This window comes from Myodes glareolus, chromosome 10 (assembly GCF_982192425.1).
Source record: "Myodes glareolus chromosome 10, mMyoGla1.1, whole genome shotgun sequence".
In the NCBI taxonomy this organism is placed as follows: domain Eukaryota; kingdom Metazoa; phylum Chordata; class Mammalia; order Rodentia; family Cricetidae; genus Myodes; species Myodes glareolus.
This window is the reverse complement of record NC_142035.1, coordinates 77587686-77614247: the sequence shown is the minus strand read 5'-3', so window position 1 is coordinate 77614247 and position 26562 is coordinate 77587686. Positions and strand designations below refer to the sequence as shown.

General features: G+C 42.5%; 1 protein-coding gene across 3 annotated transcripts in view; it reads right to left on the bottom strand.

The window, feature by feature from the left end:
- Nucleotides 1–1879: 1879 nt before the first annotated feature.
- Nucleotides 1880–26562, bottom strand: part of Iftap (intraflagellar transport associated protein) — a 72124-nt gene continuing 47441 nt past the window's right edge. The window contains exons 6-8 of one of the 3 annotated variants that reach the window (XM_085696661.2): nucleotides 11512–11651; nucleotides 9514–9673; nucleotides 1880–2139 (exon numbers count right to left, since the gene is read on the bottom strand). In XM_085696661.2, the coding sequence (XP_085552787.2) occupies nucleotides 2126–2139; nucleotides 9514–9673; nucleotides 11512–11651 (314 nt within the window). In that variant the 3' untranslated portion in view covers nucleotides 1880–2125. Of the gene's footprint in view, nucleotides 2140–9513; nucleotides 9674–11484; nucleotides 11652–26562 lie in introns of all 3 variants that reach the window. The other 2 variants (XM_048443605.3, XM_048443606.3) reach the window with 2 other exon arrangements.

Below are 26562 nucleotides of genomic sequence, written 5' to 3'. Positions count from 1 at the left end.
AAAGGGATCAAGCCCATGATGGAGAAACCCACAGAGACAGCTGACCTAAGCTGGTGAGAGCTCACTGACTCTGGACTAACAGCTGGAGAGCCTGCATAGGACCGAGATAGGCCCTCTGAAAGTGGGTGACAGTTCTGTGCTTGGGCAATCTGTGGGGCCACTGGCAGTGGGACCAGGATTTATCCTTAGTGCATGAACTGGCATTTTGGAGCCCCTTCCCCACGGAGGGTTACCTTGCTCAGCCTGGATAGCAGGGAGCAGCCTGGTCCTGCCTCAACTTGGTATGACAGACTTTGTTGACTCCCCATGGGAAGACAAACTCTTTCTGAGAAGTGGATGGGGATGAGTTGGAGGGGAGGTGGGCGGGGAGCAGAAGGAGAGGAAGGAGGAACTATGGTTGGCATATAAAATGAAGAAAAAAATCTTTTAAATAAAAAAAAGATGCTGGCTTTCATGTGAAGTGTTCTTATCTCATATGAAGTGTGGTGTGGGAGAATTGTCTGTATTCTGTCAATCATATTTTAATAAAACGCTGATTGGCCAGGCAGGCAGTATAGGCGGGAAAGCCAGACAGGAAGTAGAGGTGGAGCAAAGAGACTGGGAGTAGTCTGGAAAGCAGGAAGCTCCCTCCACAATTCTGCCCAGACCACCAGAGAGGAAAGAAGTAAGCTGCCCCCCGCCCCCGCTGGAAAAGGTACTGAGCCATGTGGCTAACGTAGATAAGGATAATGGGGTAACATAAGTTATAAGAGCTAATAAGTAGCCTGACCTAATGGGCCAATCAGTTTTATAACTTATAGAGATCTCTGTGTGATTGATTTTCTTTGGGATATGCCGGCTGTGGGGTACCGAGCAGGACAAAAACCCCAACAAGCCGGCCCACATGTTACAGAAGTGTTCTTACCATGGGAGAAGAAGAGCAGCAACAACAGCAAAGAACCAAACAAAGCAGCAACAAATATATTCTGTGGTGTGTGGTGTTAACCATGCGGAAGCAGAGAAAGGGAATGTATGGTGAAAATGTAAAGTCTACTTAAAAGAGAAATAAGACCAAGTCCATTTGTTACTGATTTCTTCAGTAATAAATATGATTCCATACATATCACCCCCCTTATCGCCTCTTCTCTATCCCTCCACCCATTCCCTTAGCAACCTTGTGAGTAGTCCGCATAACTACTATTCCATAACACATTTATAATTTCCATTTATTCTTAGTGGGGGAAGGGTGTGTATGGGTTGCATGCCCTGGCACCCACATGGAAGTTGGGGGACAGCTCTATGGAGCCATTTCTCTCCTCCCACCTTTACATGGCTCCAGGGACTGAGCTAAAATCAGGTCTGCCCAGCAGGCACCTTACGGAGCCCTCTCACCAGCACCCAGGAAGGATATCATTTCACACTCTCTAGTTGCTCTGCTTTTCCAACGCTAAACTTCTGAAGATCACTCACTGTATTTTGTGGCCACCATACATGAATTAATGGTAAAGTTTTTAATCCCAGAATTCCATGAAGCTTAATCTCTCAACAACCACACAGATAGATATCACCATCTCTGGACACATAGGACCAAAGACCTACATATATAAGTGATTCTATTAATTATAATAATGTTTGAAACAGGCAATTGTCCTGAACCTATAATAAGAACGGTTCTGTTCCCAGTCTTCAGTACAACACGCACAAGCCCTTGGACAGCACCCTCATCCAATGCAGATTCAGCAACCCTGAGTTCCTGTCCCCATTTCCCTGTCCCACCTTGCCAGCCAGTCACAGGACACAGCAACGGACAGACGAGAATTCAGAAATGCAAGTGATACCTTCAGCCTTGGTCGCTCTGTGGCCTGGTGATAAACAACAAAGACAAAAGAATGCAGATGTATACATTTCCACAGAGGGAATCAGTTGTTGTATGCTTTATTCTAATGTTGGGTGAGTATAGACAAAATAAAACTAAACACAGAGACATCTATTGACTCAGCCATGGTGTTCACAAAAGTCTGTATTGGTATCCATCATCTTTTGCTTCGCCAGCTCTTGGATAGACGCTATCTCTCCAGCAGTGAACTTGGGAGTGAGAGTCACATTGTCATAATCAAATTCTTCATCAAGAAAGAAGGGCTGTACTTCATCTCCAAATATCTGAAAAAAATATACCAAAGGAAAAAGAAACACAGTCACTGAAGTGAAGATGAAGTTGAAAACATAAACAGCCTATTAATATTTAATGAAACTTTTTTTAGACTTTCGGCACTCACAGCTGATTAAGCTGTTTTTAAGTAATGAAATAAATTCAATTATTCAATTTGACCTAATTTAAGACTCTTAATATGCCCCATTTGTATCATGCTGTATCTGAATGAGTATCATTAACTAATTCCACCCCCAAGGCAAGAATCAGGTCTACTTTGCACACATTCAGTTCATTCTTTGCCCACTGCAGTGTCAGAGATGGAGGCGTAAGGACCCATTAAACAAGAAATACACCTTAAGGTTTTGACCAACCTTTGTGTCATTTGCTAAAAAATATCTGTTAATGAAGTAATCTTTTTAAATGATACTAAAAACACCCTGCATTTACCATACTTGAAATAACAGCCATACCCCTGTCTCATAACAGGCAAAATTAAAACACATATGATCAAATTTAAAAGTCCAGCATCCTTTTACTTCCTTTTTACATATTACAGTTTACCTGTAAGTTGGATTACCTGCAAAGAAAGGAAGTAGTTTTGTACATGTTTATATACATGCATGAGCTTTAAAGGCCTTCTAATGGATGAGCCACTCAAAGCATAGTTCCCTAGCTGAGGGTGAAGCTCAGTCAACAGAACACTTGCCAGGCACACACAAGATCCTATGCGTGGTCCTCAGCATGGGGAAAAGGTTTGTCTGTTTGTTCATTTGTTCGCTTGTTTATCAAGAGTACATGTTCCAGTAAACAGAAAAGAATGCCTTAAATCTCATTAGCTCACCCCTGAAAAATCCCACTTAAAGCCAATGATATGAGACACAATGAAATCACACAGCACCTCATCAATTCTGTATGTATGGTGGTGTGGAAATAATTGAAAACTATAGCTTATGCAATAAATGAAAAAATGCCCTGCAGCTAGCTAGTGTCAGCTTTAAACATTCTTGCATGGAAGATGATCTCCCCGAATAACGTCTGCAGTGTGTGTGAAAATGGAACATGCTGCTCGGAGGCTTGTGCTGCTGCTACAGTGGGAAGATGATCAGGAAAGCTCGGCTTTCCCGCCTCGCTGTTCAGAGTCCTATTAGGGAGCAAGGTGTACAGTGCTAACAGCGGACTCGCAGCTGCTCATCGCCCTGCAGCGATAAAATCAGCTGCTGTGATCCAACAATTTCCAGAGGTCTGATCTTCTCCTCTGTGCTTTCCTAGGAAGGAAAGTCAACGGCTGCCAGTGAATGCGTTACTATCATGGGCCTGCCCTAGTACAAGGAACCACATGGGTATCAACAGTATCCTTCCATACATCAGCCCTGCTAGGATCTACTGAAAGGATCAGTATCAGTTCAGGACACCCCAAGACCAAGTTCTCGGCATACAGGAGACTTATTTGCCATAGAGGGTCAAAGGACAAAGAGGGGAGACAGAGGATGAGGGAGAGAGTGAAGGGAACAAAAGAGAGAGGGGACAGGATTTGTCCTGAAGGAGGGCAGAGGGTTGCCTCTGGATAGAGAGGGGACAGACATGGCACATAGGAAATGGTTTATAAAGGCAAACAGGGAAACCTCGGGTTAGGATGAGGTGTTTAATTTTAATTTGGGTGTGTTAATTAGGATAGCCAAAGTGATTGCTGAACTTTAATACATTGATAGCTATACCTCGGTTGTCAGCCTCAGGAGGAGGAAGTGGCCAAATAAAGGAACAGACCTTGGTGGCTAGCTTTAGGAATATAAGCTAATGGTGTTTAGCAAGGCAGAGGGAAGGGAGGAAAAGAGCAAGGCCTTCTAGAGCCATGCTCACTATGCCCAGGCTGACTGAAGTCCTGATACTATTGCTTCCCAGTCATGAAGCTTTGAAAGGTTTACTTGCCCAAGGCTAGTAAATAAGATAGGCCACTTTTGAACCCAGGACAATATGCTTCAAATAAAGCCACATTTGTAAAAAATACAAACAAAACAAGTTCAAAAACATTGATTCTTTGGAAGAAAAGTCCTTCTCTGAATAAGCTGCACAGTTCCCACAGCTACCACTGAAAATGACTCAAGGCTATGACTGTTTTCAAAGGAGCAGCTGCGCACACACAAATTAGCCTGCGGAAGAAAGTGGCTGATGTGCCACAGTCGCTCTCTGTAATTAGATATATCTTCAGCACAAAATAACAGAGGGGCGCTATTGATAAGACTAGCTCCAATGAAGAAACACACACACACAATGACACTTGATGTTCATGTCCAGAATGCAAGCATCCAAGCCGACTCTGTGTAGAAGAACTGAAACCTGCAGACCAGGCCCTAGTCCATCCTGCCTAACTATGTAGACACCTGATTCTCCCTGATCCTGGCCTAGATGTAGAGGAAACTCTGTCTCTGTGACTGTTTCGGTCTCGGAGGATTTTTGAAGCTCTTTATGCTCTCGTCTAAAAGCAAGAGAGAGCACATCTACTGAGTTGCAGGGATATGGCTTATGTCCTGCACTACGATTCAGAACCTCATCCTGATTCTCTGAACACATTCGTGCTCACCACATGCGAACACCTGACCTTCATCTGCATCCCACAGAGGCTGGGCTATCACTTTAAATTAAATAAGTCTCTCAGCTATGGAAATCCCTCTGATGTTACACCATGCCCTTCCTACTCCCTGGTACATAATGCACTTCCATCTCTCCCAACCTTTACTTATTCATCAGTAAACACTTGCTTAGCATTAGGTACTGGGAACAGAACAGAGTACAGCAAAACCTGGGTCTCCAGGCTTCCCTGTAAGGAGAAGACAGTAACAAGGGATGTCACTGACATGTGGCATGCTCCTCACTAGGAAAACTGAGAAAGACAGAGCATGTCACCTGCAGAACATACCCCCAGCCCCCACATCCCCTCTCCTCACTGTCCACCATCTTGTCTTAGTGGTCCAGATAAAGTAAGGCTCATAGCTTAGACTTCTCAGACTTCTGATCAACGCCAACTCCTACGGCTAAGTTAGTTCTTCAGAGATGGTCCCATCCCATGCCTTCTTATGTGCCTCCATTTTCCTGAGATTCAGTCCACACTGTGGCTGCATTATGATACTACTGATGAAGAAATTCTCTCTTAAATAAAAAAAGGATTTTTCTTTAAGGATTTTTTCCCATATAGTTGAATTCTCATTGTACTGCATATTTTCTACAGACATTTTGAATTAACCAAAATAACAGCAAAAACAGAGACTTCTGAAAGCTAGAACTTGCCAATGCAAGAAACAGCCACTTGCAATGAACTCTAAAGTTTGTCATTAGAGCGGATAATTTTCTTAGAATGCGAACAAAATGCTGAAACACAACAGAGGAAACTAAAAATGTTTGCAAAGTCAGAGTGTGATCCTCAGAGTATTTTAGGCCATTTGGGGACGAGCTTCTAGTATGGCTTTGTTGAGTCAAAGTGTAAGACTAGTCCCCTGCAGTCACTCAGGGATCTTTCATTCTTCCCAAAATGTTCGTTTCCCTACATTCCTAGCCACTGTGTGAGGTCCTAGAACATAAAGAAAGACCTGTGTGAAGTCACTAAGAGACTGTGTCAGCAGAGACACACCCTAAGAGTGACGTGTGGGAGGGAAGAGCTTGAGTGGTGACAGGAGCATCTCACATAGACCAGACTGGAGTGGGCTGGGAAGGCATCAGAGACGGCTGGATCCCTAGGTAGAATCCGTCAGCAGGCTGAGGGAGGAACAGCTCTGCAGACAGGAGGGCTTTCAGGAGCGTGTTATGAACACAAGGTGCAGGATTTCATATCTGAAAGCAGTTCAGTACTGTCTGAGCATAACTGTAAGGACGGTGCAAGAAATGACGAGGTAGCAGCAGCATCTTATAGATGATGAAAAGCTCCTGAAGAATCTTTTGAAAGTAGGACAGACACTTGGTCTTAAATGCACTTCCTTCATTTCGTCAAACTTTTTAATGAGTTTAATGAGCACATATAATGAAGCAGGTATTAGCAGCACCAAAAAAAAAAAAGGAAGAGGAAGAAGAGGAGGAGGAGGAGGAAAAGGAAGAGAGGGAGGAGGAGGAGGAAGGGGAGGAGGAAGAGGAGGAGGAAGAGGAGGCCAGTTATATTGGAGATTAGAATTAAATAGCTCACACTGTAGCTTAAATAGACAGTATATTCAAAGGGATGGGCCTGGAGTCAGAAGGCTCCTCAGAACTCTGCTACAGTAGTCTAAGCACGAGACAAAGACAATGAAGCACCAGTAGAAAGAAAGGAAAAAAGCAGCTCTTGCAGCACTTGGTGACTGACGACATCGAGATGGAAGAGGAGAAAGCACAGGCAGGGACACTCAGCTGTCAACACAGTGCATCTGAAGATCCCTGGAAGACATAGAAGTAAAAAAGCAACCAAACACGCAAACTTTAAGCTCAAGGGAAAAAAGACCTGAAGCTAGACATGCCCATTTAGAGATATAAGCCTAATAGGAAGAATATAGGATGAACACTGCTTCAAGCATTCAAGGAGGGAAGAGTCACAGGTATATGATGGACCCCTGAGGAACACTGACTTGTTAGGAGTGGGCAGACAAAAACCTCCAAAGGAGGATGGAAGGAACAATTACAGAAACACACAGAGAATAGAGACAAATTGTGAGAGCCAGTAAATCAAGAGACTAGGGAAAGATTTCCATGGCAGGACAGGCATGAATGTACATGCTCCATAAATGTAGAAAAGGAAACACCAGACTCTCTGGCGGGAGGCTGCTTGTTCATTCACAGATGCCCAGACCATGAAATAATCACTCAGAAACTATATTATTTGAAATGCTGTTTGGCCAATAGCTTAAACATATTTCTAGATTGCTCTTATATCCTAAGCTAACCCATCTCCACTAATTTGTACATTACCACGAGTTCATGGCCTACCAGCAAAGTTTTGGCAGGCTCCAGCGGAGGCTTCTGTCCCTGTTAGTGGCTACATGGCTTCTCCCTAACTCCAACTACTCTCTCCTCCTCTATCTGCTTGAAACTCTCACCTTATCCTTTTCTGCTAAGCCACTGGCTGAAACAGATTTATTCATAAAAGCAACACATAGACAGAAGGACTTCCCACACCAAGACTGGGCCACTGAACTATACCTGGTTCCCTCGTTCTGAACACTTTCAGGTAGGCATCCACAGCAAAGCAATCTGCAGTTCATTGCAAGAGGAAAGAAAAGAGAAAAGACAGAGGCACTAATGGAGTTGGGCAGAAACCAGAAGGGAAAAGAACTCAACTAGAAGCACTAACAAATTTGAGTGGAAAAGGGGAGAGGAACAGACCACAGCCAAAGAAAGGTCTAAGGGACGCGACCTTTTCCTTCTTTTGTTTCCTTTTTGTCAAGAATAGGAGGGAAGATTTGATCATTGTGACATGTTGTAGGAAAGGAGCTAAGAAAGGAGAAAAGAGACAAGGACACTATATTAGCTTCATTTCGAGTTATCATGCAAAAATACCTCACAAAAGCAACAAAAGGGGAAAGACTTTTATTTGGCTCAAACTTTGAGGGCTACAGCCCATCATGGTTGGGAAAGTATTGGCAGCAGATAGCTCCATGGTGGTGGGAGCATATGACAGCCACTTCCTTGCATCTATGTGGGCCAGGAAGTATAGCAAGGAAAGGATGTAGACCAGGCTAGACAACCTTGAGCCCCATTTCCAGTGATCACACTTCTCTCACTCTCTAAAGGCTCCACAACCTCCAAAAACAGTGTCACTAGCTGAAGACCAAATGTTCAGACATTAAGCTATATGGTGCATTGTACATTTATGCCAGGATATTTCCTTTCTGGTTCCATGAGCTCTTGATTTTTTTTATAATGCAAAATAAATCCTGTTCAACTTCAAAAGTCCTATAGCCTTAAGCAGTTTTGCAACCATTCACACATGCAAAAGCAGAGTCACTTCCGAGACTCGGGGTGTCTCTAAACCATGAGCCCCTGCAAAATCAAAATATTACACATTTGCAGTAGTGTCAGATTCCAAAGAGAAGAAAGGAGACACAGCAAGGGAAGGTCAGCTTCCTTCCTTTTGGTGTCATCACGTGGGACATGTTGCAGTGTATGTTCACAGCTACACCGAGCAGGACAGAGGAGGGCAGACAGGCTGGGCCAGTCAACCTCCAGTGATTCACTTCCTCCAGCTGGGGCCCAACCTCCAAAACTTCCCCGATTCCCCGAAAATAGCACCTGCAGTTGGAGGCCACGTATACAAAGGCATGGGTCTGTGGGGGACAGATCATATCCAGACCACGACAGACTTCAAACCATGTCACTATAGCACAAAGTTACTCCTAGTTAGTAGGAAGAACACACGTATTTGTTTACTGAGTAAATAGGTGTTGCGTGTCTGTTTCGTTCTGAGTTCATTCTGACATTTTATGTTGCAATAACATAAGCTTATAGAGGCACACAGGAGCGACAGACACAGATACATGATTCCGAGTGTAATGAGATGTGCCACTCCATTCAGAAAGCATCATTGTACCCCTTCAAACACAGGCAGACTGCGTGCTTGCTCCACCATCCAGCTGTTGATTGCCATAGCAGCCTAGAAGCTTTCTTCTTTCAAGGTGGGTTTACTTCAGCATCTTAAGCTCTACTGCGACAACGTTTCAACTACAAATTGAAATTCTGGCTTATTTTGGAGAAGGATCGTTGCTATACAACACCAACTCCCCTGCTGCTAAACAAAAAACAAGTGTGAATTAAGTTATTAACTTGTTATTTTTGCCTAAGGAGCTGAGAGAAATGTGTGGATTTCAGGTATCTAATTTCAAGTCTAATTGAAAAATTTTTGTGACCACTATGGGAATAGAATCTGTATACTATTAGGAAACTGAGTTTCCTTAAAATTGCTCATGTGACTGATTCTTACAGGGACGCTACTAAAAGAGGAGACATTTTCATTCATAATACCACATGGGCAAATTAAGGAACACAAAACTAATGCTCAAATCAATAACGGTAGCATTTAGCTATAGGCTAGAACACAGAGTGATGTGGCGAATAAACTAGCTTGGTGGAGAAATGTTTAGAATCCCATTGTGAAATGGAAGACAGGGAACCTCGAGCTTCTCTACTGCCCTCTTCCATGGCTGTCTCTTCAAAGGAACCATAATCTCACTCTCACTATTATGAACTTAACTTGCTCCAGAAAGCAGTTCAAAACCTAAAAAATGTATTAAAACAGAGGATGAAGGCAAAAATTTATTGACAAATAATAAGCCAGAAGTGTTAAAAAAAAAAGTCTCTCTCTAAGAGACAAATGCACATACATAAACTAGTAACAAAATCATGAGGAAAAATCAAACAGACCCCAACCGTACCCGAGAGTTGTGGGTTCTGAGAAGGCAATTCTGAGGAAGCAGACTCACAGAACGCATTGCACTTCTCAGAACGAAGCCACTGAAAGCAGCTACCAGCTCCAGACGCAAAGGCTCCTTGACGATCCCTCACAGGACACGGCCGGAAACTGATGATTACATTCTTTTAATGTTTTAGGTGGGGAAAATAAGATTTGTTCTATTAAACCAAGGAAGCATTGGTTCAATGTTGTAATTCCAGGCGGTTCTAAAACAATTCTCCAACAAATAATGATTACACCTATAATCTTAGCTCTCACTAGCAGGAAAATGAACATGTTTGAGGCTGACCTGTGCTACCTAGTGAGACCTGGTCACAAGCAAAGCAAACAAAAAGAAATGAAGCTTACATACAAAATATCGGCCTTGAAAACTTACATACAAAGTATCAGTAGTTGGGAGGTTGGGGCAAGAAAACTGCTAGCCTAAGCTACAGAACAAGTTCAAGAGCAGCGCAAGTTACACGGTAGAGATGCAGTCCAGGAAACCACTGTATGTGAAACTGGGGGGTGGGAGGGTGAGGTGAGGGAGATAGGGGGTGTATCCATGAGAAGTCAGGGGCTGAGGGGTGAACATAATGAAAATACATTTCATGAGAGAGTCTCAAAAATTAATTTTTAAAATGGGGGAAATAAATGCTTGCCTAATAAATGCAAGGCCCTAGGTATAATACTTGTAGTTGTAATTTGAGTTTTGTTGGCTATGGGATAGATCCCAGAAGAAGCTTCTTAACCACTAACTGAAACTAATTTATAATAACTTCAATTACTGTCTCAAAATACATATATTCTGTAACTGACATCAAAGTAATTGCATTTCTTAGGGTACTAGATGCCATGCCTAACCTGTATGGTCACAACCTAGCCAAGAATATAAACAAGCCTTAAAATGAAACGGATTCCTGTATAGAGAAGCCCTGTAATTTTAGTTTCTTACAGCTCAAAGAACATAATCTATAATTCAAAAGGTATATTGGAAAGTAGCTGTCCAGACTTATTTGTCTAGTAACCAATTTGGGAGTTCAATGCAAGCCTGAAGCATTTTGGGTATACTTTTCAGTACAGTAGACAAAAGTATTATAAGAAAAAAGACCACTAAAGACTGCAATGTGTATGTCCTCTCTGACTAAATGACTGATTCCATAATGGAATATACCGTTACAAGAGCACCGGAATGATTAAGGAAACCAAAGAGGGACCCTAGAATTTGGCTAGAAAGCGCTAATAACGAGCCCTTAGCGACGCCTGTGTTTATCCCTTCTATGTTAAACAGGGCAAAGGTTACTTCCCAGCACCACCTGCAGTGTATTTATTAATGCTGGTAGGAAGAGTTGTTAAAAAAAAAAAAGGATTGCAAAAATGGCTCTCAAGTAATACGTTAGGAAGAATAAACTATAGCAGAGATTCCGTTCTCCCACTTCTGAAAATTATGCTTAATGACATTTCCCAGCCTTCCACAAGCCTGGCTATGAACAATTACTGAGCAGTTGTCAATGAATTCAAGTCAGAGCCTTTTAATCTCTGATAACTCTAAGGAACTGACCTGTTCACTGTACGACTCTCTACAAATGCTTAAATACAAGAAATGAACTTCTGCCTCCTTTCAGGAATGGATTTCAGACTGGGATTTTGTTTACCTTCTGTCCGTACCTTTCCTAATACAAAGGTTAACAGGACCTCAGAAATGATAGAGAAGGCACAGCCAGGCCAGACCAGGAGAGAGAAGGGAACTGTCCTTTCCTGCTGAGCAGACCCTACGCAGAACTACAGAGGTAGACCAGATTTCTATATGCAAACACTGATGCTCTATGTACGTCAGGGACAGATGGAAACGAGCAAGACCAACTAAACAACTGCAACTCTAAATTATCCCAAACCAAGGAAAATGCAAAGGGTGCAGGTACAGGGCTTCCCTGAAAGGGCAAAACCCACATACTGTCACGATGGAATTCCCTGGGAGTACCTCTTCCATTTGCTTCAGAGTTCTTTGCACGATGGGTTTTGGCTTCACCTCAGAAGTGAGAGGCAGGTTCACAGAAGGAACGTAAGCAGGAACACTGGCGCTTATATCCTGTTCCACTTCACCTGGAAGTAGCAGCCGATCTGTTGGATACAAAATATTTCAGCTGATCCTCCTGGGAAGTTCAACGTCTCCCCAAGTCATCTATAAGCCTGTAACAATCAAAATGGGCAAACATGCTCAGGAAAGCTGACCCCTTGCACAACTGCTGTCCTCATCTGTGAACACGACTTAAAGAATTTCCCTTTCCATAACACAGAAGCTACCTGTGTATTGACTTCTTATCATGTTGTAAGGTTGCAGTCCATTTGGAAGGTTGGAGGAAGGCATAGGGAGTGATGATCCTTCCAACCTAACTCCCCTTCGCTTAGAGGGTGATGTGGTGGTCCTCCCGGGCCTAACTCCCCTTCGCTTAGAGAATGATGTGATGATTCTCCCGGGCCTAACTCCCCTTCGCTTAGAGAATGATGTGGTGGTTCTCCCGGGTCTAACTCCCCTTCGCTTAAGAGAGTGATGTGGTGGTCCTCCTGGGCCTAACTCCTCCACTACTAGAGGAAAATAAGGCAGGAAGGTGTTCCGTTTGCCTTGTTTTCAGTTGCTTTCCTGAGGGGGCGAAGAGAAAGAAAATGGAGTGCAGATTTCATTCTGTAACAATGCAGCAATATTTCAAATATATATATATTTTACAAAATGAGGATGCCAGAAGGAAAATACTTTAGCTTTCAGCAGAAAAATGAAATACTCTGTCATATGAAGAATGCACGGACTCATTTTCAAAACTTGCAAACAACATGTTTCCTGCTTGTTTAGCACAATCAGAAAAATTCAATAACCAATCTCAGTTTCCCCATGGATTTATTTTGAGTGGTTATGCTGGCTGTTTTCACACATGTGACACCTCATGAATGTAACACAGATGCCACTGGACTTCCGAAACCTTCTTGAGGCGAGCAGACAGACACACAGAAGCATAAGACCTTCCCTCCTCAGCCAGAGGAACTAGGGAGAGCTGGCCAATAGCGTGGAACTGGCACAAGACGCTACTGCCTGCTACTCAAAGATGATCCTAATTAAGCCACTCATTAAGTTCTCCATGGAAGTGGTTAATTAGCATCAGGCATATCTGGGCTAAAGGCAATGGCAGCATATATAGGAAGATAACTCTGCAGGTCTGATATTCAAAAACCGCGAGTATTCTGAAAGGCATCCTTCACCCCCATAGACATCTCACTCATAAAAGTGAATCACTGTTGTTTTTTAGATGTTAAGAAACAGAGCACAGTCGGGTCATCTGGAAACCTGAGGACTGGAGGGAGACAGTGAAGAGGGTAGTTCTATTGAGATTGAGGACTGGAATTTCAGAACATCTCATAACTGGCATAAATAAAAGCAATAATAGCAACCGACACTAATGTGTCCAGTATTTTATGAGGACCAGTACCGCTAATCCTCCCAGCAGCTCCTTGTTCTGTTCTGTTTCATTCTGTTCTGTTCTGTTCTGTAAGCAATGAGCTCTACACACTGAGAGAGACCTCACTCAGGATCCCACAGCTAGAAAGGCATAGCCAAGCAGTCTGCCCCCAGAGCCAGGACCTCAGCCAGTGTCACATTATACGTTCTATAAACAAGCATTTTATTACATGTTTAATTTTGCTTCATAATATGGAACATCCAGGAAGTGTCACCTGTAGCTCCCGAGCATAGTAGATAGCACTAAGTACATTTTGCAAACATTTGATGCCTAGAAAGCAACATGTTTAAACTCATTAACACTGGAAGAGAAACTGGCCTCCTAATGTAGCCATTTATTTATGAGTTCCAAGCCAAACTCCTGTACTGAGCTCCCGCATGCAAGAGCCTAAGGTATGTCAAAGGCTGGTGAGGGCCTGCCAACAAGAACTAGAGAAAAGGCTCAGGCCTCTCGATGTGAGGACCAACACCATCTATCAGGTCAGTTGGCTGCTGGTGTAAACACTGGCTCCCATGTGAAAACAGAACACGGTCTGCACTCCAGGCTTATGTTTAAGACCGTGGTCTGTCTGACAAAATGTATGGCGGCCGGACAAGTGTCGTGTCCCTTACTAAAGTTTTTCAGCCCTAATCTGTTCTTATCTAAGGAAGACATTCAACTACAACAACAATGTTTCTTTTATAACAATTCTACTGCCATGGGAACAATTATTTCAAAGCAAAAAGACTTTACATCCTCAGCATCTTAAATTGCTGTCACCTTTTCTCTGGAGGAAAGATAGAATTGAAGAACGCATGCTGTCAGGGTTAGCACAATCCCTTACGCATGGTGAATTCTCAAGCAGTACTTGGAACAGAAAATTAATTTCCTATATTACAAATTTAAACTGGGCAGCAACATGAAGATCCTGTACACCAGCTGGACACTGCAGGTGATATAGAAGATCCTGTACACCAGCTGGACACTGCAGGTGATATAGAAGGTCATGTACACCAGTTGGACACTGCAGGTGATATAGAAGATCCTGTACACCAGCTGGACACTGCAGGTGATATAGAAGATCCTGTACACCAGCTGGACACTGCAGGTGATATAGAAGATCCTGTACACCAGCTGGACACTGCAGGTGATATAGAAGATCCTGTACACCAGCTGGACACTGCAGGTGATATAGAAGGTCATGTACACCAGTTGGACACTGCAGGTGATATAGAAGATCCTGTACACCAGCTGGACACTGCAGGTGATATAGAAGATCCTGTACACCAGCTGGACACTGCAGGTGATATAGAAGATCCTGTACACCAGCTGGACACTGCAGGTGATATAGAAGATCCTGTACACCAGCTGGACACTGCAGGTGATATAGAAGGTCATGTACACCAGTTGGACACTACAGGTGATATAGAAGATCCTATACACCAGCTGAACACTACAGGTGATATAGAGCAAGCACAGTCCATCCCCTCAGAAGCTGAGGGTTGTTACAGGGATATGTTTTCCACATAAAAAAATCAAAATGAGAGAAACCAAAAACAAAATTGAATTGTTATGACTCTAAGCATTACAGGGCTATAAAAGGAAAAGCAATACTGACAGAAAGAGCCAGGTAGGATACCTGTTAGGAAAGAGACTTTCTCCTATCTTTCAGCCATCTCACAGTTATTTATATATATATACTCAAATTTCCCAGAGGCTGGGGGACGTAATAGTCACTGATGATAAGAAATGGATTATTCACAGTGACCTTTAAAAGTCTAAACCTAGAGTGTTTCAAGATAAGTATAAGATCTCATTTATTGTCTCAAAACAACCCAAAGGTTTCTTACATTTTGAATGCCCTTGGCACTTAGTATGCACAGTAGTCAGGGCAGCTTCCCAAAGTGGCTGACTGACAACTTCAGTGACCCACTGTTGCTGCGGGACAATGGTCTGTACCCTGTCAATTAAAATTTAATAAAATACTGATTGGCCAGTAGCCAGACAGGAAGTATAGGCAGGGCGACCAGGCAGGAAGTAGAGGTGGGGCAATGAGAACAGGAGAATTCTGGGAAGAGGAAAGGCTCAGTCTGTAGTCATCACCCAGATGCAAATGATGCAAGATGTGACTGCCGAAAAAGATACTAAGCCACGTGGCTAACACAGACAAGAATAATGGATTAATGTAAGATGTAAGAATTAATTAATAAGAAGCATGAGCTACTAGGACAACCAGTTTATGATTAATGTAGACCTCTGTATATTTATTTGAGACTAAATGGCTGTGGGACCTTGTGGGGCAGAAATAGCAGTCAACATACTGTTCTAGCTAGTATTAATTTAACCCTTCCTCTGATAAAAACTAGAAAGGCCAGAAAAACTCTAAAAATCAACTCTTGGAAATCACTGGAGGGCTACTAGGGCAGCTTGTATCTTAAGAAGTTAAGATTCCCCAAAAAGGAAAGATTTGAGAAATAAGTCTAAGGGTCATTGTGGTTTTTTCAGCTCAAGGCTTTTTTACTGGTTTGCAAGCAGAGCCTATAAAGTCAGGAAACGAAAAGGATTTAAAACATAACATTGGAACTAGAGAGATGGTAGAGTGGTTAAGAGCACTAAAATTCATTTCCCAGCACCCACATGGAGACTCATAATCGTCTGTAATTCCAGTTCCAGGGTATCCAATGCCCTCTGTCAGCCTCATGAGCAATGCACACACTGTGGTACAAAAATATACTCACAGGCTAAACACCCATACATATAATTTTTTTAAAATACATCTTTTAAAAAAATTAAGTAAAAAGCATAACAGAGCTGCAACAGGGCTATGAAGGTGGGAGGTTCTCAGCACTCTGATGTGTCCTTACAGTGAAGAGTGCTAAACAGGGACGCTCAGGGCTTGTTCACAGTGTGTGTGAGAAAGTCACAGAGAAAACCCAACACACAACTCCCAACAGCGTGAGCCTCATAGTAGAAACAGAAGGACTAGCCAACGATCTGATGAGGAAAACTCTTCCTTTCCTTGCATGGATTATGAAAAACACTAGAATTATCTTCCCTTTTCTATTCCCTTCTCAGGAAGAAGATGAAAATTTCTTTAGGCAGTAATAAGTTTGAGGGAATAGTGTTTTTCTCTGGTTAACATGGCTTCTCAAATACACCTTCATAGATGGTTAAGTTAGCAAATATAAAAGCCAGAGTAGCTAGAGGACCACTGTAAGGAAAAAAATAATGTTTCCTTTCTTATGTTTTAGTAAGCAGTGAAGCTATCAAAGAATGATACTTTAAATTGGTTGGAACATGCCATTTTCTCCGAGCCTGGGACGCTCCTGTATAAAGTTCCTTATGCCACAGCATCTTAAACTATAAGTTTGCGAACCTGTATAGAATCATGTAACCAAATTTAGTACTTGTGAAGTTTGGCAAGAGGAAAGGTTTCTTAAGACACAATGACAAGAAATTAAGCCAAATCCCAAGGTATTCCTGGTCCTCACCTGTGTTACAACATGCAACTTCACTGCAGCATTGGTCCGAACATAGAGTGTGTACACTAAATACCATACATGTCGTCAACCCCACCGTCCCCATGAACACTTCCCAAAACACCTCCATTCAGACTGCAGACCACTAGATATTATGAACTGCACTGTTTTCCTTACGCATATAAAGTTTTCAGTTCTTATGGAACCATAAATAAGTGTAGAAAACAAAGACTTTTAATAATTCCCTAGCATGTCCTCAACATGTAAGCAGCAAATTAGTTTACCTTTGCACTGACTGCTCTAAGCTAGAACGGCTGACTTTAAAAACAGCTGTTTGAGCTTCAGGCTTGAATTTCATTTTTTAAAAAACTCCAATAAAATTCTGACTTAGGATTAGAAGAGAACTTCCAACAAATTCTGAAATGGCCCTAAATATAATTCTGTTACTTTGTACTACATAGCTGTGGGAAGAGGAATGTACAGCGCTGGCAACTATAAAATCAAAACATCCATCTACCCTAAAAACCGATGAAGACGTTCTGTATCCTGCAGCATCAAATATTCACCCAAGAGTTAAGTCTTTAAGTCATCCAAGCATATCTATCTCATTAATATGAAAATTTGTTTTTATCATTAATACATAGTAAAGTTATATGTATACCAAAAATCATTTTAAGATACTTTCTTTATGACTCTCATAACTTCTTTAAGTGCAAATACATAGAGCTGCACAAAGTTTCCTTGTGTGAGAAGAAATCACAGGAGGAAAGGTTTCTAAGAAGCCCCACTTTACACCATTCCTATGCTCGCCTGTCTCCCTCCTCCTCACCTCAGGCTCCTCTTTTAGCTAGTGGGTTTCACCCTGTAGGTCACAGGCTCTTAGAGCGTTTTCTCTGATTCCAATACAGAATTCAGTTCTCTTACCTTGTGTGCTCGTGAGACCTAGAACAATTTTTAATTATATATGTGTGACTCTATGGGTAATACCTAACTCCTCCAAAAAATTATTAATCACACGAGAACAAAAGTCTGATGTGTTAGAACAAAGGTCTGATGTGTTTGTCTTCAATTGCATGCCAGGAACAAGCTACAGCTGTCAAATATTTGTTGACTGAGAATCACTGGTCACACCTCCAGCAGAAGCCTCCTATCCCACCATGGGCCAGTCCAGTTCCCTGAATCTAAGATAAGACTGCATCCTCCCACCTCCCACCCCACACCCCCACCTGTATAACATAACCCCAGCCATCCCTCCTCTCCTCATCACCAAATCCCTGCCCACACCTCTGGTTGAAACCTCCTACCCCATCAGAGGCCAGGTCAGTTCCCTGAAAACCAGGTAAGCCACCACCTGCTCCACCAACACCAACCAGGATAACCCCAGCGACCCCTCCTCTCCTTATAACCATATCCCCACCCATACCCCTCTGAAGCCTCTACCCACCAGATGCCAGGCCAGCATCCTGAACCCCAGAGAACCCCAGTAAGATCAGAGGTCAGACATACACATAGCCAGAACTCCAGTCCCAAACGTGGGTGGCAAACCCCTACTGGACCAGAGACCAACCAGGTCATCAGAAGTCCAGTCCTCAACTTGGGTGGAGATCCTCTATTCAACCACCCATCACTCCAGTCAGAAGACCAGAGAGGAAACAGAAACCAAGGAAGAAAACACCCATCCAACAAAGATCTAGACCTAAAATCATTCCCAATCCAGCTGCCTAAATGCCAGTGTAAGAACACAATCAAAAGTAGCCAGGAAAATATGTCACCTCTAGACTCCAGCCATCAGGACAGAAAGTCCTGAATATTCCAATACAGCTGAAGTAAAAGAAAACAACTTTAAAACAAACTTTATGAAGATGATAGAGGTCCTTAAAGAGGAAATGAATAAACTCCTTAAAAAAATCAAGGAAAAGACAATCAAAAATTGGAGGAAATCAATCCCTTAAAGAATGTCAAAAAACTCATGAGAAAAAACTGTTCAAGATCTGAAAATGGAAACAGAAGCAATAAAAGAAAACACAAACTGAGGGAATTCTGGGAATGGAAAATCTGGGTAAGAAAACAGGAACTACAGACACAAGCATGACCAACAGAATATAAGAGGGAAAAGAAAACCTCAGGTGCTTAAGACATGATAGAAGAAATAGATACACTGATCAAAGAAAATACTAAATCTAAAACACTCTTAACACAAAACATCCAGGAAATCTGGGACACTATAAAAAGACCAAACCTAGGAATAATAGGAATAAAAGATTCCCAGCTCAAAGGCCCAGAAAATACTTTTAACAAAATCATAGAAGAAAAATTTGCTAACCTAAAGAAGAACATGCCTATAAAAGTACAAGAAGCTCACATAACACCAAATAGATTGGGCCAGAAAAGAAAGTTCCCTTACCACATAAATAATCAAAACACTAAACACACAGAGCAAAGAAAGAATATTAAAAGTTGCAAAAGAAAAAACCAGTATCAGACAGAGGTAGGCCTATTAGAATTATACCTGACTTCTCAGGGGAGAAGTCAGAAGGGCCTGGAAAGATGTCCTGTAGACTCCAAGAAATCAAATATGCCAGTCCAGACTACTATTCACAGCAAAACTTTCAATCACCCATAGTCTGAGAAAACAAAATATTCCATGATAAAGTCAAATTTAAACGGTATCTATCGACAAATTCAGCCTACAGAGGTACTAGAAGGAAAACTCCAACCTAAGGAAGTTAACTACACTCTTGAAAACACAGGCAATAATCTCACACCAGCATAACCCAAAGAAATGAAACACACACACACACACACACACACTATCAACAACTACAACAAAATAATAGGAATTAACAATCATTGGTATTGCTATCCCTCAATATCAATGGATTCATTTCCCCAATAAAAAGACACAGACTAACAGAATTGATGCTAAAACAAGGTCCATCCTTCTGCTGTATACAAGAAACAAACCTAAAACCAAAGATAGATATTACCTCAGAGTAAAATGTTGGAAAAAGATTTTCTAAGCAAATGGTCCCAAGAAGCAAGCTGGTATGGCTATTCTAATGTATAAAAAATAGACTTCAAATCAAAATGAATCAAAAGAGACTAGAAAAGATACTTCATTCTCATCAAAGGAGAAAATCCACCAAGGTGACTTTTCAATTCTCAGCATCTAGTCCAAAAATGCAAGAACACTCATATTTGTAAAAGAAACATTACAAAGCTTAAATCACATATTGCCATCACACATTAATGGTGGGAGACTTCAATACCCCACTCTCACCAATGGACAGATCACTCAGACATAAACTAACAGAGAAATAATGGAGTTAATAGAGCTTATGAGTCAAATGGATCTAACAGTTATTCTGTCTACAGAAGATCTAACAAAAACTTGAGGAAACATTCTCCAAAACTGACCACATACTCGGTAACAAAGCAAGTCCCACAGATACAAGAAAACTGAAATAAGCCACTACCTCCTATCAGACCGCCACTGATTTAAAGCTGGATTTCAATAACAACAGAAACAACAGAAAGCCTACAAACTCAGTAGGAACTGAACAACTCTAGACTGAATGACTCCTGGGTCAAGGCAGAAGTAAAGAAGAAATGAAAGACTTCTTAGAATTCAATGAAAATGAAAGCACAACATACCCAAACTTATGGGACGCAATGAAGGCTGTGCTAAGAGGAAAATTCATAGCACAAAGTGCCTGCATAAAGAATTTGGAGAGATCTCATACTAGCAATGGAACAGCACCCATGAATGCTCTAGAACAAAAAGAAGCAAAGGCACTCAAATGGAGTAAGTGGCAGGAAATAATCAAACCGAGGTTTGAAATCAACAAAATAGAAACAAAGAGAACAATACAAATATTCAATAAAACAAGAGTTGTTCTTTGAGAAAAATCAACAAGATAGACAAACCCTTGTCCAAACTAACTAAAAGGCAGAGAGAAAATATCCAAATTAACAAAATCAGAAACAAAAAGGGGAACATAATAACAGATACTGAGGAAATTCAAGCAAACATTAGGTCATGCTTCAAAAACCTGTACTCCACAAAATTAGAATACCTAAAAGAAATAGTCAAATTTCTTGATAGATACACTTACCAACGTTATAAATAATTTAAATAGACATATAATCCCTAAGGAAACAGAAGCAGTCATTAAAAGTCTCCTAACCATGGGGCAGTGCTAGCACACACCTTTAATCCCAGCACTTGGGAGGTAGAGGCAGGCGAATCTAAGTGAATTCAAAGCCAGCATGGTTTGCAGAATGAGTTCCAGGACAGCCAGAGCTGTAACACAGAGGAACCCTGTCTTGAAAAATAAATATGATGCGGGAGAATTGTCTGTATTCTGTCAATCATATTTTAATAAAACGCTGATTGACCAGGCAGGCAGTATAGGCGGGAAAACCAGACAGGAAGTAGAGGTGATGCAATGAGAACAGGAGAATTCTGGGAAGCAGAGAGGTTCCTCAGCCATTCCTGCGCAGACCACTGAAGAGGCAACATGCAAGCTGTCACGCTGGAAAAGGTACTGAGCCATTATGGCTAACATAGATAATGATAATGGATTAATATAAGTTACAAGGACTAATAAGAAGCCTGAACTAATGGGCCAATCAGTTTATAATCTTATGAAGTCTTGTGAGTGATTTTCTTTGGGCTTGCCAGTTGTTCGGTACTGGGCGGGACAGAAATTCTAACAAGCCGGCCCCTCATGTTACATAAATAAACAAAAACATCTCCCAACCAAAAATCATCCAGGGCTAGACAGTTTTAGCACGGAATTCTACTAAACTTTCAAAGAAGAGCTAATACCAATACTCTTCAAATTATCCCACAAAACAGAATCCGAAGAAATGTTCCAAATTCATTTTATGAGGCTACAGTCACCCTGATACCCAAACTCCACAGACTCAACAAAGAAAGAGAATTACAGAATAGTATCTCTCGTCAACCTAGATGTCCCTCAACTGAAGAATGGATAAAGAAAATGTGGTACATTTACACAATGGATTATTACTAAACTTATAAAAACAAAAGACATCATGAAATTCACAGGCAAATGGATGGAACTAAAAAAATCATTCTGAGTGAGGTAACCCAGACCAAGAAAGACAAACATCATATGTACTTACTCATAAGTGGATATTAGCCGTTACCTAAAGGAGAACCATGCAACAACCCAGAGACCCAGAGAAGCTAAACAAGGAGGGATCAAGGTGGGGACACTTGGATATCCCTGGGAAAGGTAAATAGAATATATTTTGTGGGTGGGATGGAGGTGGATGGGGATGGGAAGAGCAAAGATCAGGTTGGGATATGAGGGAGAGTACTGGAAGAGACATGATTGGGAAAGGGGGGACATTTAAGGGTGAGGTAGAAACTTAGTGCAATGGAAACTCCCAGGGATCTGTAACAATGACCCTAGCTAAGACTCCTACTAAAAGTGGATTCATAGGCTGAACTGGCTATCTCCTGTAACCAGGAAAGATTTCTAGTGGAGGGACTGGGACACCAACCAGCTGCATAACCTTCAACCTACAATGAGTCCTGTCTACAAGATGTGTTGGGGTAAAGGTGGTGCAGAAACAGATGGAGACCATTACAGAAAACCACAACCAATGAAGCTACACCTCACTTCTACAAAGCATTCACACACCTAGGGCACAGGGAATACTGCAGTAGAGGACACAGACAGATTGCAAGAGCCAGAGGACCTGAGATTTTAAGTGTGACTGTGTCTGCCGATAATGTCAGAAGCTACAGCCATAAAGTCTCAGCAACATAACTTCCTAAACATGAACTGAACAAGGACAACAATAGACATGCCAAAGTGGACGTGTGTGTGTGTGTGTGTGTGTGTGTGTGTGTGTGTGTGTGTGTGTGTGTAACAATAAGGAATAAAAAGAAGGACATGAGCTTGAAAGACAGCAAGGGAGGGTGTATGGGACTTTTTGGAAAAAGGAAAAGGAGTAATTATAAGCTCGATAAAAATAAATCATTTTTTATTTTTAAAAAAAATCAAACAGGGCTGCAATTGTTAAGCAGGAATCAGGGCCCACTCTCACCTAACACAGTGTAAATACACCCACTCCTACAGTCTACATATGTGTGATTACAAGAACTGCACCTCCAAAGCCCAGTCTCTCAAGCCAGCTACATGGAAACTGAGAGACCAAAGGAAAAATGAACATTATTCCTACTCTGCTGACCCCAATGCAATGACTGCAGCTATCCCAAATTATAATTGTGTTGTATAGCAATTTGAGCCATCTTGTCCGAGGCAGGGCAGTCACCAGGTTAACTATCCTATCTTAAATTCAAAAGAGGTAAAGGTGCTAATTGTAAAGAGGTGACAGCCAGCCCTCACCTGATGGCACTGTGTTTTTTCCTGCCCAGAAATGAACTACTCTATTCCAGCCATTAGAGTGCTCAGACCTGAGTAATAATTTACATAGGTCCCCTGTGATGACTAAAGAAACTTAATATGGAACCAGGCATCCCTTAAGGGCCATTGGCCTTTGCTCTGGAATGCCTGGAAGATCCTAGTGGCCTGCAGGTGAGCTAGAATAGGATAATGGGCTGTGAGGTATTAACAGCTGCCTTTGCTTCTGTAAAACCTTATTGCTATGGAAAGGGGGGGTGAAATGATCTTTTATTACTATAGAGAGAGAAGAAAAGGACAACTGAGGGAAACAAAAACAGTTTTCTTGCCCAGTTGTGAATTCTATGCTGTTTGTAACGCATGCCTTTCTGATATCTGCCCTTACCCACACCCCCTTAACCACCACTTCTAGAATAGTATAAGGTAGCAGTCCTTCTGCTAGGCAGGAGAGCTGGCCCCAGGGTCTTGAGAGTAGGACTCTGGTCCTACCCCTCACCAGCTGCAGCCTCTCAGACCAGCAAGCCCTGCACCTCACCTGGGCAGCACAGAAGAGCTGATTGGCAGGGGTGTGGGTGAGCAGGCCCTGAAGGCATGGGAGTGGGAGAGCTAGCCCCACTATCTGCTACACTGGTGGGGATGAGGGAGTGATGGCACCCTCACCCCCAGGTGCCTTGCCCCTCGCTACCTCCTGTAGGCAGGAAAGCTGGCCATGGGGCCACGAGAGTGGGAGAGCTGATCCTGCCCCTCACTGGCTGCAGCACTGGGGAGAGCAGGCCCTGCACCTTGTCCAGGTAGCACAGTAGACCTGACCCTGCTGCCAGGGGCACAGAGGAGCTGTCCTATGGGTATGGGTGCAGGAGATCTCACCCTGCCCCCACTCATCCGCCATGTGGTAACATGGGTGAGGGAAAGATGCCCTCCCCATCCTACCCCCATCCCCTGTCACCTGTGGCAGGCAAGAGAGAGGCCCCAGGGTCACAAGAGTAGGCGAGCTAGCTCCGCCCCCATCAATTGCAGCACATAGGAGAGCAGGCTCTACATCTTGTCTGAGCAGCACACTAGAGCGGACCCTGTCGGCAGGCACAGGTAAGCTGACCCTGACGGAATGATAGTGGGAGAAATGGCCCCACCCTCCCATCTGCCATGTGGCGGTATGAGCAGGGGAAAGATGATCCCCACCACTCCTTTTACCTACTGTGGGACAATGGTCTTGTACCTTGTAAAGATTTGTCACTTGTATTAGTTTAATAAAATGCTGATTGGCTAGTAGCCAGGCAGGAAGTAGAGGCAGGGTGACCAGAATAGGAGAATTCTGTGAAGAGGAAAGGCTCAGTCTGCAATCGTCACCCAAACACAGAGGAAGCAAGATAAGAATGCCTCACTGATAAAAGGTACAAAGCCTTGTGGCTAACACAGACAAGAATTATGGACTAAGATATAAGAGTTAGTTAATAAAAAGCCTGAGCTAACAAGCCAACCAGTTTATAATTGATATAAGCCTCTGTGTGTTTCTTAGGACTGAATGGCTGTGGGACCAGGTATGACAGAAACTTCTGTCAACACTGGCCACCTATGGAAGGCACGAGAACTGGCCTCAGGAGCATGAGGGCAGGAGAGCTGGCCCTGCCCCTCACCAGCAGCAGCATTAGGGAGAGTGGATCCTGCACTTCACCTGGGCAACTCAGCTGACCCTGGTAGCATGGGTGTGGGTAAAGATGGCATGAGAGCAGGAGAACAGGCCCGCCCCTTGCTGCCTGCTGCACTAGGTGAGCTAGCAGGGGCAGTGCTGGAGTGTTAACCCTGGTGGTGAGGACCAAAGAGAACGGGAAGGCTGACCAACCAGTTACCATCCAGGCCCAGAACCAGGGCTAACAGTTGGCGCAACCCAACATCCACCCCGTCTATGAATCGTGGGAGCTCATGAAGGGGCTGATCCTGCAGACTCAAAGCTGCAGCATCTCAGTGACACAGGGCAACAACAGGATATTCAAGAAAAGTGAGGGCCTAGTATTGATAGTGTAGCAGAAGCCAGAGGCCTTGAACCAGGCCAATGACTCACTGTAACGAACACTTGCAAGTAAAGATGTATGGACTAAAGGGTACACTGTGTGGCTCACTCTGTCACATCACAGCTTCCGTGGTGAGATTTTTTTTTCTTTTAAATTTTATTTTACTGGGGAGGGGCTGCAAGGGCAGAGGGCAGATACAAAGGGACAGGGAAATGAATAGGGTAGGAATGATGATGTGAAATCCACAAAGAATCAATAAATAGTTTTTTTTAAGAATAAATTCATTTACTCTAAATTTGAATTGAGTCTAACTCTCTGATTTCTCCAGTGGATTTGAACACTACGACACTAACATGTTATCAAATGAACAGAGAATACCAAGCCTTATAGCACCTGGGCTACTCATATCAGTACATCGTGTTGATTCTGCCAAAAACTGGACTCTAAACTTTACTCCTTGATTGCCAAAATCACAGGCACACACTGGAAAAGAACCGTGCTCTTGAATCTTGAAGAATATTTGTGAAGGTGAATATAGTGAACAAACAAAGTCAGTGGTAGAAAAAACCATTTGTTGCCCCAGGCAAATCTGTTGCTTAAACAGTAACAACAGAATCTAATCAGTAAACTTCCCAGCTGCCAAAATTATAAGAGCAACTTGCCTATTTAAAAATGTCACATTTCCCATCTGATATAAATATTTGCCTTCTGCTTACATTCCTGAAGTGCACTACAAATTAGGCCACACAATGAAATTCACCTTGGCACAAAGTATTTAATTTTTTTCTTCCTTTCAAGTGACCCAGATTGTACATTATGAAAATTGGGACCCCCCTGGTGGCATTTTGGTGATTAGAATAGATCACTGCAGACTGAACCGACTGTCAGCCATCAATTCACACATCATTTCACACAAGAGACAGTCTTAACTACTTCATTCAAGTCCACTGAGACTTGGTTCAGCCTCAGTAACTGTTTATATACAAATGGAAGACCTCCTGCTATCTAGTTTCTGGAAACATGATACTAGTGAGATCTTTTTATTCATTCTTTTAAAAGAAAGTAATAAACCTGGTAACTGAATAGCATACTTGAAAAATGTTTTTAAAAAAGCAATGTCACAAAAAATAGTAAAAGTTGATGTAAAAAAATATTAAATTTGCTAGCCACATTGGTTTATTAGCTTATCATCTCTCCCTGATATACTTGCCTGGTGTTTAGCACTGTTAAACAAATTAACTATTAGCATTAGTGATACACTTTCTAGGTTCTTGTAAGCAATCCTGATCATCTTCCTGTAAAGAAAGATGTTGGGTATGGGACAATGTGACTCCCTAATTAACTGCTGTTATCCCATGTTACACCGGCAGCATTCACCATTTGACTTGAACACAGTCAGGCGGACTGCACTGATGCTTTTACGGGCTGTTCTCAACCCTCTACAGACAGCTTGAGAAAAATCCACAATAGCTGCACAATGAGCAGCTCCTGAAGTACATCCACTCTCCAGCAAAACATTGTCAGTCTCACTGGAAGAGCCCTATAGAGCTTTGAAGCCTGGAGGGCCAAGGCTCTTGGATACCTTCAGCCCTGGAGATACAAAACTGGCCCTGCCTGGGCCTACACTTATAAAACTAAAAGTCCTGGTACCCTAG